Source organism: Rutilus rutilus, assembly GCF_951802725.1.
Source record: "Rutilus rutilus genome assembly, chromosome: 8".
NCBI classification, from domain to species: Eukaryota; Metazoa; Chordata; class Actinopteri; order Cypriniformes; family Leuciscidae; genus Rutilus; species Rutilus rutilus.
Window position 1 is genome coordinate 39405184 of NC_140222.1, and position 17059 is coordinate 39422242.

Genomic DNA, 17059 nt, shown 5'->3' on the forward strand with positions numbered 1-17059 from the left:
AAGCGAGATGTATAAATCCTAACAAAGATATATATTATATTATTTTATTTTGTTGTTGTTGTTGTTGTTGTTGTTAGTTCCCAGCTAACACATTTAGGTTCCCAGAACGTTCTGGGAATGTTCCCAAAACATGTATTTGTAACGTTAGTTTTATATATATTATTGGTGCTTGAATACTTATGTACATGTGATATTTTCATTTTTTTATTTTTAATCAATATAATAAATTTGCAAAGATTTCAAACAAACTTTGTTCGTAGAATTTTGAGGAAAATAATTAATCAATTTTAAGGCTGTAACATAACAAAATGTGGAAAAAGTGAAGCGCTGTGAATACTTTCCGGACGCACTGTATAGCATTTACTCAGTACATTCACCTGACTGTTAAAAACATCTGTAAATATAATAAAGAAAAAAAAATTCTAATAAAAAACTAATGTGAAACATTAAAGGGACAAACACACACACACACACACACACACATCTTATTGTCTGAGGATTTATTACACACATTTGTTCTTATATTATTTCAGTGACAGAAGTTCAGCTGTATTAATAATGTGATGAAGAGACAATAAGAGACTCTACAACATCTCACTGTTACTGTTTACCAAGCAGCTCAAAGTATTACAGGCAAAATCTCTCTACAGTCTATTCTGATGCATCAACACAGTTTCACTGATGATCCAGACCAAACATAAAACCCAGGATAGAGTGGCTGAGTGAATGTGGTCTGGACTGTGTGGATGAGGCTCACTGTGTCAGAGACGCTGTAGAAGGAGAGAGTTCCTGCACTGTGATCCACATACACTCCTATTCTTCTCTGATCCACATACACTCCTATTCTACGGCTGATGGACACTGCAGGAAGATCAGTCGCTTTCTTATTGTGTCTGAATGAGTAACCGGAGGAACAGCAGTACAAACTCCAGGACTGATCATTAGATCCAAATAAACACTCATAACCCCATCCCTTCCTGCTGATGCTCTTATATGACACTGATATAAACACACCACTATTCCCACTCCACTCAACCTCCCAGTAACAGCGTCCACACACACTCTCTCTACACAACACCTGAGGCCAATAATCAAATCTGTCGGGATGACCAGGATACGGCTGGACTGTGATAGTGTAAGTAATCACTCTGTTTCTCTCAGACAGATGGAGGTGTTTATTCACTGTGTTCAGATCCAGAGTGAGCTGATGGGAACCTGATGGAGAGGAAACACATCAGAATCAGGAATTATGAATCTGTCTGATCTTTTAATATATCTGAACTCTTCATAACTTAATATTCAGTGTATCAGCAGTGTCTCAGTACAACTGATAATCGTTTAAATTATCAATTATTAAACTCATAAATCATGATTTCTTTCAGCTTCTACAGGAAGAACATGAACACACTCAGAGTTTGTCAGCTTGTTTTCTTAGTCACTTACATTGTAGGAAGTCGTTCCTGGTTTTGGGATTAATGTTGGTGAATGTGAAGAGAAATGAAAAGATAAAATTCATCCATCTCTACACATTTCTAATGTGATGTTCTTCATGATATTAGACGATGTTGGACTCATTTCTGAGTGCAAATTAATATCCAGGGCCCATTTATAAAACACAAATCTTGGATTTTATCCTAAATCAATATATATACAGTAAATATGCTTGTCCATGATGATGAGCGCCAAACCTCTAAACCATCCAGGGATTTTTGTGGCCGTTCTGTAGGTGAAGTTGATGCACTTGTTCACTATGGACTTGAATTTTAGCTGAACTGTGATGCATTTACGAACATTACGAGAAATGTTTATCCATATGGATGTTTTATAAATTATAGTAACATTCCTTAAATTGTTGGACATTCACATTTCGGATCATTCTACGCACGTGTTTATAAACGAGGCCCAGGACTTTACCTCTGTCAGAGATCTTCTTGAGCTCCTCTTTGCAGAAATCCTCCAGTTTGACTTTCAGCTGACGGACAGATTCTCTCACTCCATCAAAAGAAGAGAGAGAACTGAAGGGAACGTCATTCACATCTGTAGATTCAGGAGGTGCTGAGAGAGACTGGAAACTCTACAGAAAACAGAAATCAAAACTCATCCGCTCCACACTTCACTCAATAACCTGCACTACTATCAGATCTGTGCAGCTCTTGTTGACTTGATTTATCTTCAGTAATTCAGCTCAATCCAGCACTTTCACACAATCAGAGACTTTCTTATAATATTCATTATGTGGCATTAATGATACAAATTCTAGTGTTTGCCAGTATAGTCCTGGACCTGGCCTGTAGACCCGTTCGCAATTTGGTGTTGGGGGAATTTCTCACTTGAACTAAGTTAGTGGGTCCCTAGACATGAAAAATCACAGAGGTGCTTGTCCGCCATAGTGCCACGAATTACGTAATGGTCAAATCAAATATGGCCGCCATCGCATGATGATGAAAATCCAACTTCTTTGTTTCTGAATGTTTATACACATGTAATACTTCTATTTTGACTAATTATGGTATGTTTAATTCATTTCTGCAATTGATATGACCATATTGGGTTATTGTGACCTTGAAAGGGCATGGTCAAGGTCATAGAAAAGAAAAGTGAAATGCTCAGAAGATGGAGAGACACCCATACCAAGTACTTTTACAAGGGAGGATTATACTATGGCAGGCATGGACAACTCCGATTATGCTGATAAATCATCACTTTCTGGTACCAAGGGTTCACACTATGCAGCATTAGTACTGTTCCAAGATGCCACAGTGAACAGACCCCTTCATAAGCCTCCAGTGTCAAGCACAGGATTAAGCCATGCTGATCCAATCCTGCAGACAAAGTTGCCATGCCCAGAGGTACCTCACCATGCCAAGCCAGTGGTTCGACCTGTCCTGCCACCAGATATGCTGCTTCATCCTTGTCATACCAAGATCCATTAGCGTGCCACCATCAGACATTGCCTCACCAACTTTCAGAGTGTTGGCAGACAACTGAATCAGGCGTCAGTGGCGATTTGGTGTGATGAAAGTGTGTTTGCCCTGGCTGTAGATATTTACCTGCATGAGACAGAACAGTTCAAGGATCTGTTCCTCTGCATGGGCCCTTTCCATTGGACCCGTGTTCTACTCAGATGACATGGCCGAGGCACATAGGAGTATGGACATTGCTAAGGAGCGGGGCATGAGTATCCGGCAGAAACTTTCTCATGATGTGCTTTCAGCATCTCCCCTGTTTGATGGTGACCTTCTAGCTCATGTCAAAACTTGTCAGTGAGATTGAGCCTCGACTTGATCTCAACCAATGGAGTCCTGAGTCTACTTATGCCACTCATGTTGTGGTAGACTTCATGTTGAAGATGCGACAGATGCCTCTAGCACAATTCCCTACTTTAGGTGTGGTCATCAATGCCATCATCAGCTCAACATCATCACTCTGCCAAGAGCCGGAGTTCATCCATCTTGTACTAGATTCCTACATCGAGATGTCCCTGAAAGAAGGGGAGCGCATGCGGCGTACAGACTCAACAACAGGCATCGACATCATTGGCTTGAACAGACACACACCCATCCCTCAGCAACTTGACAAGTTCTGGGCATCTGAGGAGAACAAGCGGAATCTCCAACTGTTAGCTCGGGATATGGTATGCAATCGAGCCAGTGCCAATGCGTCTGTCATTGTCAGCTCTATTGTCATTGATGATGAGGTGCTACCAGCAAATGCAGCTGGTGGCAAAGAGATCCCAGACCTCTTGAACTGTATTGAGGAGGCTGATGCCAGGTTGCTGGTGCATGTTGAGTCGGCTGTTCGTGTGAAGCAGTGCAAGAGAGTTGTCATAGTTTCCAATGGCATAGAAACCTTTGCATTGCTTCTCCACTACAGCCCATACTTCCAAGAACTCGGGATGAAGGAGATCTGGCAGCAGTATGGCACTGGTGAGACACGGTGAATGCTTCCACTCCATCAAGCAGTTTCTCGTCTTGGAGTGTCAATGACAAAGACAGTAATTAAAGCACATATGCTGACTGGAGATGACTGTATGAGCAAGGTGGGGACTAAACATACTGCTATGGCTTCTGACCCAGTCCAATACTTAGCCAACTTTGGAGAGGGAGACACCTTGACAGAGCAAGATGCAGTGTTGGCTGAGAAGTACTTGGTGTGTGTCTGGGCTGGGGCCAGGTCAACTACAACAGCTAAGACATTTGATGACTTCAGGGTAGAAATATACATCAGTGAAGGTGCTCAGATCAGAGTGGATCAGAGGCCACATCCAACGAGGGGCTTTTCTGGTTCATACGGCATGCCACTTGCTTGCAACAGCCAAGGACGCCAAAGCAAGACTAGAGCCAGCAGAACATGGATGGAAGGAGCACTTTGGCACACTCCTGCCATCAAAATGTCTGAAGCCCTTACCACCAAGTCTGCTCACAGTATGTAATCCTGTAAAAACCCATCCCACTAACATGCATGCACACATACAGTACACTTTGATTTGTATCACACACTGATTTGATTCTTGCTTTGGCTCTCAACGAAGGCGGTCGCATTTTCCTACCCTCCTCTCCCTTATCTTCCCTGCTTTGCTCCTCTCGTCTCGTCTACTGTCTTGTACTTTGAGAGACTCTCTCCGCACTGCTCTACAAATTAAGAAATTATGGATTTGATCAACTGGTCTCTCAACGCAATTGACACCATCTTCTCGACGAGAAGCTTGGGTTCGGGGGAACCTGACTGCCCTGCCGGAACGTTCGCAGCTGGCTACACGATGGACGCGTGGGAGAGGTGGCGGGTCGTGTGTCTGGCGGCTCTTTCCGTGGAGGACGTTGAAGATATCTACCTATTCGGAACCATGATAACAGGTTTTCTGCTGTTTGGATTAGGCATTGCCCTGGTTTATCGAGGAATTAAGAAGACGGTGAGAGCTGTCCAAAGCCCCACAAGGCTGCCCGTTATGATTGAAGCAGTGGGCAGAGCTGTTGGCACTCAGACTGTGACTATGAACCACAATATGGATAACATCATGGAGAAGCTCACAGCTTTGCAAAGGCAAATGGATCGTTTCGGAGACCCAAACGGACCAGGAGCTGTGTAAATTGGAATGCGGCTACTCGTCCCAAGACCAAACAACCACAATCTTATCTGCTTTTGGCCCCCCTCTATCAGCACTGGCCTTGGCCGAGGCCGCTGCTGGAACAACAACTCCCTCTGGAGAGAGCACTGCAAAGAGACGCTCTTGCGTTCCTTCCCCGACTCCACACTGACACCTGCTGATTGTTGACTCTGTCTGGGACCTGATCAAGGTTGTCTCCATGGCAATTGCTGTGTTTCGCTATGACATCCTGCGGACTGAGGCACCTAGATTGGGATGCCAGGCGTAGCGACTCTTCAGGCCTACACATACACGAACTCTTACATAGATACAGATATGCAATCACCCTCCCCCACCCCCCATCCCACGCCTTCGACGCTTTTTACCACCAGTTTGTATGGCTGCTTGCCTTTGCTGGATTACCTCCAACCCCTCCCCCCTCCCCCCTCCCCTGTTGCAAGTCTTGTGTGTTCATGTTGTGTACTGATTATGTGCAAATTGCTGAGGTGTTTTACTGTCCCCAAACTGTACTCCCTATTGGAGCATAGTCTGGGGGTTGCCTTTTTTTTCTCCTCAACTCTCCTCATGTTATGCTGTATTCTTACTAACTTCAGGTCGGTCCTAAATTGCATTTCGTTGCCTTGTACCTGTACTTGTGTAATGACAATAAATTGAATCTAATCTAATCTAATCTAATCTTTGAGAGAAATCAGACTATATGGTGCACTTTTAGTTAATTTGGTATGATGTAATTTGTATCACTTTTATTGCTACATAGTTTCATTTGCACCCAATTGTTTTATTTTATATCATTGTACTAAAACCCAATTAAAATAAAAGTTCAAAGGGATGTTTATAACTGTTACATTTCTTCTCTTCATGTCTTGTTATAATAAAAAAAAATCATTGTGGAAAAAAATACAAGAAAAAGTGACTATAAAAAAAGAAATTTTAATCGAATTATTGAAAAATTATGTTGACATTGACATTTTAATGACAAGATGATCCTTAATGTTAAAAACAATATTAGCAATGAATGTTAAATGTCACATTTAGTAGAATTAGACTTATTGCATCTGTTTTTTTATTCTATAATGGGCAAGTTATGGCCAAGGTCTTAAGAATAGGAAAATGACCTTGACCATGACCTTTTAAGGAGAAAGGTCAGCCAATATGGCCATAACAATATCATAAATGAATTCCACATACCATAATAAGTCTAAATAGAGGTATTACATGTGTATAAACATTCAGAAACAAAGAAGTTGGATTATCATCATCATCCGATGGCGGCCATATTTGATTTGACCATTACGTAATTCGTGGCACTATGGCGGACGAGCACCTCAGTGATTTTTCATGTCTAGGGACCCAGTTACTCAGTTCAAGTGAGAAATTCCCCCAACACCAAATTGCGAACGGGTCTACAGGCCAGGTACTGGATTAGTACATTTTAGCACACTTTTAAAATATACTTATTATGGAAATAATATACTTAAAGTTATACTCAAGTGCAGATTGAATAAGGTTTTCGGACACTTAAAGGTAGGGTAGGTAATCATTTTTCTAAAAAAAAAACATTCCAAATTTGTTTAAACTGTCTTTATATACCAATACATAATTAAAATGTAAGTACTCTGAAAAAGAAAATATAAAAATCGAGTGACTGTAGACCTTTTAATCTGCAATAAACACAGCTCATTATTTCCATTCACTCCACCCCCTCCCTTCTGAGCTCCTTCCAAAGCGACGCCCCCAAAACACATGAACGCGCGACGCCAAACGCTCAGGCTCAGCTGGAAGACGCATTTATTACCTGAGACGAGTGGAGAGGAAGGAGCGCAGTACATACAGTGACATCATGTCAGAATCACATGTAATAAAATACCTAACTTTATCACTATGAATATAAACAAATAAGATTTCTTTTAGTACTCACTATCAAGCTAGCATATCGATAATAAATAAAGTTATTTATAAGGCAAAACTAAAAACAGGTTGCATTGATACACGTTTTTCCATTACCATCAGTTACACTGTGATGAAGGTGAATTTCGTGTAAGATTCATAACATATACGGTGTTTTGCATGTAAGAGTTTCCATGATGAAAACATTGTTGACTCTAATGAAGACTAACGTACACTCCGAGTCCGGAGACAAGTAACGTTACCGCATCGTCGGTTCGAGGACAGGTCCGGGGTTGAGGGCGAAGCAGAGGAGGTCGTTCAAGAGTGCGGGCAGGGTCCGAGGAAGTAGTTTTTGCCTTGTTTGCCTTCGCTGACTGCATATTAGAGCTGAAGATCTTTGCCCGAACCCGATGGGACCCGACGGGACCCGACGGGTTTGGTCGGGTTCGGTCTTAATTTCTATTATTTTACACGGGCTCGGGCCGGGCTCGGGCTCGCGCTTCGGGTTGCGTGGTAAATGAGCGGTCAGGTGATGTGTTTAGATTAGCGTGAAAATGGATCTTGAGGAGGTGAAATGGAGGCTGGTCTCTGGAGGACTTATTTTATTTCTTTGTTCCAACTTCCAAGTGGCCTCTAGCCTCCGTTAGTCATGAATAAATGATGTTAAAAAATGTATAAATTACTCCTTTTTTTTACGAAAGACAAAGGTGCTGTGTGCGTGCGTCTCTTTTTTTCTTTCTCTCCCTTTTCCACCGAGTGGTGCGTGTGCCGGCTCGCGGTGTGAAGCGCGTGTCCGCGCTATTCTCCGACACTCTTATCACTGCTGATAGACGGCCTTTTGGACAGTCGGGCTGTAAACGGGTTCGGGCTTTTAAAAAGCTGTCAATCAAAATGTACTTGTCGGGCTCGGGCCAAACTCTGTCGGGCTCGGGCCTTTTCGGGCCGAACTTTTAAGGCCCGATTACAGCTCTACTGCATATGCGGGTGCTTTGAGCTGAATATTTCCGGGAACGGTGACATGTGATGAGTGCACGCAGGGCAGCGCGCGCAGTGGGGCTCGGGGCGGGCACGAGACATGAAGGCATCTGATTGGTTCTTTACATTCGCACCGAATGGCAGTGATTGGTCAGAGTTTTTACTGTCCTGCAGCTGCTACAGAGGTCTGATTTTTTTCATTCCTTTTTCTAAACACATAATGTATTGACTACTATCAGGATGGAAGGACCATTTCACCCAGTATAAAAAAAAAAGTTTCTGAACAGGATTACCTACCCTACCTTTAATTGAATGTTATTTGCAATTGTAAGAATGTATTATAATTAAAATTTACATTAAATGCAAGTAGTTAAACTTTAGAGTGTTTTTCAGTCACTTAAGTAGGATTTAATTACATCTTTAAATTCTATCATCTTTGAAATATGGTTAAAGTTAGTCCATATGATCCAGTTCTTCTATGGAAGGCATTTTCTGCCAAATTTAAATAAATAAATTAAATGATTAAAATGAAAATGAAAACCAGATTAACGATTTCATTACAGAAATCTGTACGCAAAATATGTGACAAAATTGAGAATTAAAATTAAATGATTTCATTTTCACGGTGACAGTGCATCATCCCTGTCAAATTGAAAAATAAAATGCAATTGGTGATTTTACATTTCATTTTCACTACAGTCTCGAGGCAAGACTGCCAATATTAAAATGAAAAGCCAAACGTGAAAAAGAAACTACAAATACAGTTTTTACAAAGCTCTTTATTAATGCTCACGCAATAATAGTGACACAATTCAAATTCAAATGTAAATTTTCGTTTTCATTTTAATTCCTCTTTTATTTCACAGTTTTCATTTTCGTTTTCATTTTCAAAGACAACCTGCATGCAAATTATATGTTAAAGGGTAACTAAACCCTAAACCAACTTTTTTTTGTTAATGATCTGTAAGAATGGGGCTTTATTAGTGTTGTTCATTGATTCGAGTAACTTTTTTGACATTTGGGTATAAAGTGTTTTAATTCTACAATATATGGTGTAAAAACGTCTGAGTGCTGCCCTCTTCAGGTTGAACGGTGGCTACTACAGTTGAATTTTCCTATTGGATGTTGCGGTACTGCGTGACGTAAACGGTACTGCGTGACGTAGGCTGGTTCCAGCTCACCACGCCCTCCCTTGGTACGAGCTCACCACGCCCTTGGATGAGCTAGTGTAGATTTATCTGTATTTAGTACAGTGGTAGGTATAGTGTTGCTGGGTGCAACTGCATAGCTTTCTAGCAGACTTGGAAATTAGGCGCCAGTGTTTGCATGCACTTGGCCTGAAAGACCGTGAGTGTAAAACCTGCATTTTACGCGGAATTGCTTTTCCAACGATACAATAGAGGTGGACATTGGCTTCTCCACACAGCTCGCGCTGAACAGCGACGCAGTGCCAAACGCTGTTCCTCGATCCTGCATGGACTCCACCACCGCAGCGGCGTCTTGATGTGAGTGATCATATATATTTAAATCACAATTTATGGTTAGGCTAAAGTTAATCCTCTGGGGTCGACAAACGCGTCGGCGCATTTTGCTGGATTTTTTCACAGAGCTGCAAAATATGAATATGCCTATACAGAGCGCGCGCTATTGACATCAACTCGATAAAACTCATCAGATGCATATTTACGTCGTCTTGCGACCCTGTGAGCAAACTCTCCATTTTAGACAGTCTGACAGCAGGACTCTCAGGTGCACGCCCTTCCGCTCACGGTTCGTCCCCTCTATCTCCGTTGGGGTCTGCCCACTTTTCTAGCATTTTTCAAATATTGCCAGTGGGTGGAGTCAGGCTCTGACCAGGGGTTTAGTTACCCTTTAATGAGTGGGTGTGGCTTGTAACGGCGCTAGAGGCACGCCTTCTGTAAAGCGAAGTCACCGACGTCCCTGTTGCTGCATAAGTTGAATGTGTGAAACGAAATTATTTAAATGTGATTATATTGTAATCGAGACGACGAGATATGGCGAAATCTGTTAGTGAGCTTTTGCAGGAAGCTGCCGCAGCATTAGTGGAAACAACCAGCCTGACCAGCATACTTCAAACCCTCGGCGCACTGCAGTTCGCACTGAGTCGCGGGCATCTTCAGTTGCCAGAGAAACTGTTCAAACAAAGTATCCGGTAGTAAGGCCATTATGATGTTAGACTAGATCATAATCGATGAGGTTCATTCATGTATTAGGCGGCTGTTTTGGAAATTCAACTATTTGGGTGTACAAAAGTCTTAGTAACACAATTTCTACAACAATTATAGCCAGACGGCCTGCATTTACAGTAGGCTAGATATATATTATAGCATTTTCCTTCAGGTCAGTCCTATATTCATAATAAAAAATCCGTTTGAATGTCCGCTGTGATATTTTGTACTTTTAACAGTTAAGGGGTTGTCCGTGCCTATTCATGTCAGTTGCGTCTTTCTTCTCCGTGATCACAAGTTTAGTCTTTTCAAAAGTCTTCTCTACTGACTGACTCACTCATTAAGACAGTCTTTGTCTCCATCTAATGGAGAAATAATGTAAGTTCTCCTGTTGCTTTATGGTCAGGGACTATTTTTTTTTTCCAGCGGAAGGAATTGGCTTTTAGTGATTTTACTTCATGAAAGTTGCATAGATAGATAGGCTACATATTTTTCGGGTTTAATATTTGTATTGTGTGGTAACCGTTTTATAAAAGCAATAAGGTACTCTTGGCTAGTGCTGAAGGGCGTTGTTATATGGAAGGCATGACGCGAATATGAAACATTGGCCGAGGTCCTCGGTTAAAGCTAGTGATCAAGACTTGACTTGACTAACAGTTTCTCTGGCAACTGAAGATGCCCGCGACTCAGTGCGAACTGCAGTGCGCCGAGGGTTTGAAGTATGCTGGTCAGGCTGGTTGTTTCCACTAATGCTGCGGCAGCTTCCTGCAAAAGCTCACTAACAGATTTCGCCATATCTCGTCGTCTCGATTACAATATAATCACATTTAAATAATTTCGTTTCACACATTCAACTTATGCAGTCATGGGCGGATCTACAGGGGGGCAAGGGGGGGCAGGTGCCCCCCCACTCTAGAGCCTTGCCCCCCCAGCTGCCCCCCTAACTTTGATGATCCAAAAACTGTACTTACAAAAACAACCCACCACTATGTCCAATACATTTACCAAAAGTGAACAATTTAATTTTTTTTATTTTAAATGTATTATTCGCCCCTCCCCCCTGCCCCTCAAATAGTTACGTCCCTGATTCAAACGTGCAGAGCGGGGTTCGCTCAGTCTGGCTCACACACACAGCAAGTCTGCTGCGGTGCGGTGGTCCTGCAACCCGACTAGACTGAGCTGCTCCTGACAGAGCCTCTGAAGGTGAAGTGAGTTTCCCCAGGTGTAGTTTAAACACGTTTAACTTAAAGTTACATTTGTAATGAATGTATTGTATGCTAAAGACGATTCAGCATCAGCAAAAACAGCGAGTCTATTACGTTAGCCAAAATCAGCGGTCAAATCGCTCCCTCGTGATTTGTAAGAGCACTCTTCCTTTGATTAGCCTAATTTTGATTTTAGTAAAGACAAGAACAGCTTAATAAAAAATATTAAATATTGAGGGGCAGCGCTAGGGCTGGGCTAAGGGATGTTTTTAGTAAAGCCCCGAATATGTTGTTCAATTATCTTTCTCACAGAGCAAAGCAATTAATCAGAAAAACAAATGTGAATAAGATTACAGCGGCCGCGATTACCTAATCATGAACAGTGCATATTACATTTTTATTTTTATTTTTCCCTTTGCATTGAAGGTACTTTTGACGTGCTTTTGCAGCGTTGAGCATTGTAGCCAATCACAGACATGTCTGTTGATCACATCGGCCAATCAGAGGAGTTTAAATGAGTCGCTGTGCTGAAGATGTGTTTTGCGCGAGCTCACCGAGTTCACGTTCGCAAACTTGTCATTATTATTGGCAATAAACTTAAGATGCAAATAAGAGATTCACTTGATATTATTATTGATGCTGCTCTGATGCAATACATTACGCAACGCTCTGTTTGTTGTTAGGAAGACCAAAAGTTCAGCGGTCTAGCTCATCAATGTCAAAATGATTAAATAAGTTAACGAATGCCTGGTAAAATGTAAGTAGAATTTTTTGTTTTATATTTGACTGTTTTACAATAGAAAAGTTCAACTACCGAGACAAGCAACGTATATTTTGGGCTTCGTGTGCACATCTAAACGATCAAATATGTCAAAATGGCTGTCTTGAAGATTCACTTAAACAGTTTATTCACTTAAATACAGTTTATGTCTTAAATGGGCGTTAATAGTTGGGAGAAAATATGATGCGTAATAATGATTAGATCTGAATTTGGTCTTAAAGAGGCAGCAGTCTAATAAACCTGCTGACGATTGCTCCATTAATGTGAATCAAACAACAAAAGCCAAAGAGAAAATCAGTCGCAGCTCTTGAATGAATAATTTTGGCTTTTATAACTTTAATCTATGATCAGGGCCGGCCCTGACCAATTTGCTGCCCTAGGCAAGATTTTACCTGGCGCCCCATGCATCACAGCCCATTTCACCCTGTCATTGTGTTCATGATTTAGCATATATATATATATATATATATATACACACACACACACACACACACATTACAGCAGAACTGTTTCCAACACTCATAATAAATCATCATATTAGAAGGATTTCTAAAGGATCATGTGATAGACCGGATGTCACATGTGACACTGAAGAATGGAGTAATGATGCTGAAAATTCAGCTTTGCATCACAGAAATAAATGATAATTTAAAGTACAATAAATTGAAAACAAATTATTTTAAATTGTAATAATATATCACAATATTACATTTTTTTCTGTATTTTTGATCAAATAAATGCAGGCTTGATGAGCAGAAGAAACTTCTTTCAAAAACATTAAAAATAGTAATGTTTCCAAACTTTTGACCTGTACTGTATCCCCCCAAAACTGCACAACTGTAGAGTTAAACATTAATAAATAAGTGATAATAAAAAATGCGTCTTAAAACTGACATGATTGTAACAAAATCACAGTCTGGGGACTCAGAACTCAGAACAACTGCTAACATTAAGTTTAAGGTAAAAATAACTACCATGAAATTATAGTATCTTACTCCTATGCAATAAATTGTTCATTCACTACATCACTTTACCTCTGTCTTTATCCTCTTCTCTTCTTTTTGGCACTGTATCTATCGCAGACTATGCTCATTTATAATGTGTCATGTAAATTCGGCCTTCCGTCACAATCAGGAAACCGTGTCTTTCACCGTGTCTAGAACTGGCGCGAGCTGCCAGGCCCGTTTCTACGAGCTGTGTGTTTAGCAGTGCTGTCTACAATGGATGCGGCGTCGGGCACGCTACACAACAAATTACCAACAACTGATCGCGCGCGCGCTCTGTTTCTGACGCACTTCATGCACTCGATGGGCGGGGGAAGATTGAAGAGCCGGACTTTTTTTTTTTTTTTGCTTTATTTGGTAGTATTTCGAATTAATGGTTTTAAAATAGTAGCCTATTATAAAAAAAATATATGTAAAAAAAAAAAAAAAAAAATTCACTCGTTCACTCATTCTGGCGCCCCTATGGATGAGTGGCGCCCTTAGCATTTGCCTATACCGCCTATGCCGCGGGCCGGCCCTGTCTATGATAACCTATGCAGTGTTATTTTAAATCTGACTTTATTAGATGTCTTTTTAGCCCATATTACTCCTAAACAGTAATGCCGACATTACTGAAATTAAAGCACTGGGTATATAATTTGTATATTTGTTTAATTGTATACTTTTTTTGTTTGACCATGTGTTTGTACTTTGTTTTTGGTGTCCTATGTCTTCTGAATATAAAACACAAAAGCCACAAATGTTTTATTTGTTTTGTTAAATCATTGCTTTTTCTTTTGCTATAGATATTTATTTTACATTTCAAAATATAAAGCAATATTAAATGTGTTCATAATAGTTTTTTCCCCTTTTTTTTTTATATAACAAAAAGAACCGATAAGAATGCCGTTAAAGTACCGGATCGATAAGGAGTATTGGTAAGAGTAGTAATACCATTAAAACCTTAACGATACCCATCCCTATTGGCAGCAACGAATTAAAAGTTATGGCCAATTTAACTGCGATTTAAATTCAGTATATATACTTCTGCCATATGTTGCCACCCCTCAAAAATTCCTGCCCCCCTCTCGCCACCCCATAAATATTTTTCTAGATCCGCCCCTGTTATGCAGCAACAGGGACGTCGGTGACTTCGCTTTACAGAAGGCGTGCCTCTAGCGCCGTTACAAGCCACACCCACTCATTAACATAGAATTTGCATGCAGGTTGTCTTTGAAAATGAAAACGAAAATGAAAACTGTGAAATAAAAGAGGAATTAAAATGAAAACGAAAATTTACATTTGAATTTGAATTGTGTCACTATTATTGCGTGAGCATTAATAAAGAGCTTTGTAAAAACTGTATTTGTAGTTTCTTTTTCACGTTTGGCTTTTAATTTTAATATTGGCAGTCTTGCCTCGAGACTGTAGTGAAAATGAAATGTAAAATCACCAATTGCATTTTATTTTTCAATTTGACAGGGATGATGCACTGTCACCGTGAAAATGAAATAATTTAATTTTAATTCTCAATTTTGTCACATATTTTGCGTACAGATTTCTGTAATGAAATCGTTAATCTGGTTTTCATTTTCATTTTAATCATGTAATTTATTTATTTAAATTTGGCAGAAAATGCCTTCCATAGTTCTTCTAGATCTCTGTTACCTGCAGGAAATGAATGTCATCCTGTGTGTGTGAAAGCTGCTCCAGCTCAGCGTCTCTCCTCCTCAGATCATTGATCTCCTGCTTCAGTCGCTTTAGTCGTTCTTCAGCTCGACTCACTGCAGACTTTTCCTGATCTCTGATCCGCTGTGTCGCCTCAGAGCGGCTTCTCTCAATGGAGCGGATGAGCTCAGTAAAGATCCTCTCACTGTCCTCCACTGCTGTCTGTGCAGAGCGCTGTTAGGACACACATCACAATCACACAGTGAGTTCAGTGGGACTGAAGGAGGAGAGTCCTGACTGAGGCTTCATAAACTTCTCTTCTTCTCCAGACTCACCGTATGAGACGCCACAGCCTCTCTCAGCTGCTGAAGATCTTTCTCTCTCTGCTGGATTCTCTGACGGAGCTTTATCTGAGTCTCCTTCAGCTGAGTCTAAAGGACAAACCAACAACAGGAAATGTCATAAGACTAAAGATTATGAACATATGAAGCCAAAGTGTCAGCATTATTTCATTTACTTTATTCGTAAGTGGCCTTTTATGTGATTAACATTATATTATCTGCAAGTCCCATTTTTAAAGATGTGAGATTTGAGTAACACTACAAGTGCACATTCAGTACAATTAAGCTGACTTATTTTTTTAAATTGCTGAAGTTGTTTAGATTCTTTTTGTCTCCTTTTGAGGTTAAAACTGTGGATGTGTGACTAAAATAGATGAGACGTTCTTCAAAATGTCATATTTTAAATTCCACAGAAGAAAGTCAAACCGTTTTAGATCGGTATGACGGTGAGTAAATGAAGAGAGAATTTTCATTTTTGCTTGAACAATCACTTTAAATTCATACGTGTTTCTCTGTCCTCTGTGCTGCTGCTGATACAGTTTTGTGTTTTTTATGTTCATAATCCTTACACCGTACACAAATGCATTGTTGATCAGTGATACAGTACATTTCTAGCTCTTTATTATGTTTACAGCAGATCATGTCCTGCAGTCGTCCAGTGGCATCAATCACCTTGTGTGGCTTACGTGAGTGATATTCCTCATGACGGTCAAAATGAGTTTGACAGTAAGATTCCTGACACACCAGACAGGACTTGACAGCTTTGTATTTTCTTCCAGTACAGACGTCACACTCCACATCTCCGGCTCCAGCGTAACAGTCAGCAGGAAGTTTAGTCTTCTTCAGTTTCTCCACCAGTTCAGCCAGAATGGTGTTTTTGCCCAAAGCAGGTCTTGGACTGAAGGTCTGTCTGCACTGAGGGCAGCTGGAGACTCTCTTCTCAACCTCCTGATCCCAGTGGCCTGTAATACAGATCTTACAGTAACTGTGTCCACAGTGGATGGTCACTGGATCCTTCAGAAGATCCAGGCACACTGGACACATGAACTCATCCTGAGAAATTCTGGCCTCTGCCATTTTAGCGCATGAATACAGAGAGACACAAACACACAAAGCTCAACAATACTTAAGTTTCTGTTTCCCTGAACTGAGTCGAAATAGTTTACTGCTTCTATGTTTGAGTGACGTGTGTAAAACAGGTGTGTCTGTAAAGCAGCTTCCTTATTACTGGTCAAGGAGAGGCACTTTCCAGGGCTGTGTTTAAGTCCACTTTTTTATGCCCCTCCCTTGCTAACTCTTGTTTAAAATTATACACCATTGCTTACACTGCAGGAGTGCCCACTACTGGCAGAACTCTAGATGGGTTTAAATGTTACACACTGAGCCTGTGATCACTTGTGGGTAAATCAAGTTCGAGCACTGCAAGTTGTCACAATTGTGTTGCATTGTGGTCTATGGATCTGCCTGAAGTGTACAGTATGAGTGGACTTGTTGCCTCTGTCAAAATCAAGGGCTCGAGGGTCTGTCGAAAAAAAAACTTCCCTCATCCACTTGACGAAGTTGAACACACTTCAAAATGGCGGTAGGGATTCTCCTGAGGGGAAGTGCTTAGGAAAGTTCCCACGTCTAAAAGTGGAGTTAAACGCCCCTAGCTGTGTTTATTTGCTATTCAAGTGAAGTTGAAAATATTGTAAATATAAGTTCAGAGCACATGGATGACAAAGCAAAGTCAAATTTACAAATGAGTTTTGACATTGACAGGGGCATAAACAGTGATCATGCTTTGGTGGTTCCATCTCTCAAGAAACCAAATCTTGATTCGGCTCCACTTAAAAAGTACAGGCCAGTTTCTAACCTACCCTTCATCTCAGAAAGTAGTTTCACTTTAACCACAATCTTTTCTAAATCTCAATTTCATTTACGAGA

General features: G+C 40.7%; 1 protein-coding gene across 1 annotated transcript; it reads right to left on the minus strand.

Annotated features, from left to right (window-relative positions):
* Nucleotides 1–650: 650 nt before the first annotated feature.
* On the minus strand, nucleotides 651–16210 carry LOC311294677 (tripartite motif-containing protein 16-like; the record flags this gene model as incomplete). Its single annotated transcript, XM_084415678.1, has 6 exons — nucleotides 651–1215; nucleotides 1444–1485; nucleotides 1915–2074; nucleotides 14793–15026; nucleotides 15128–15223; nucleotides 15638–16210. 6 exons carry the CDS (start codon nucleotides 16208–16210, stop codon nucleotides 665–667), a joined length of 1656 nt encoding a protein of 551 aa, XP_084271804.1. The 3' UTR covers nucleotides 651–664.
* Nucleotides 16211–17059: the final 849 nt, after the last annotated feature.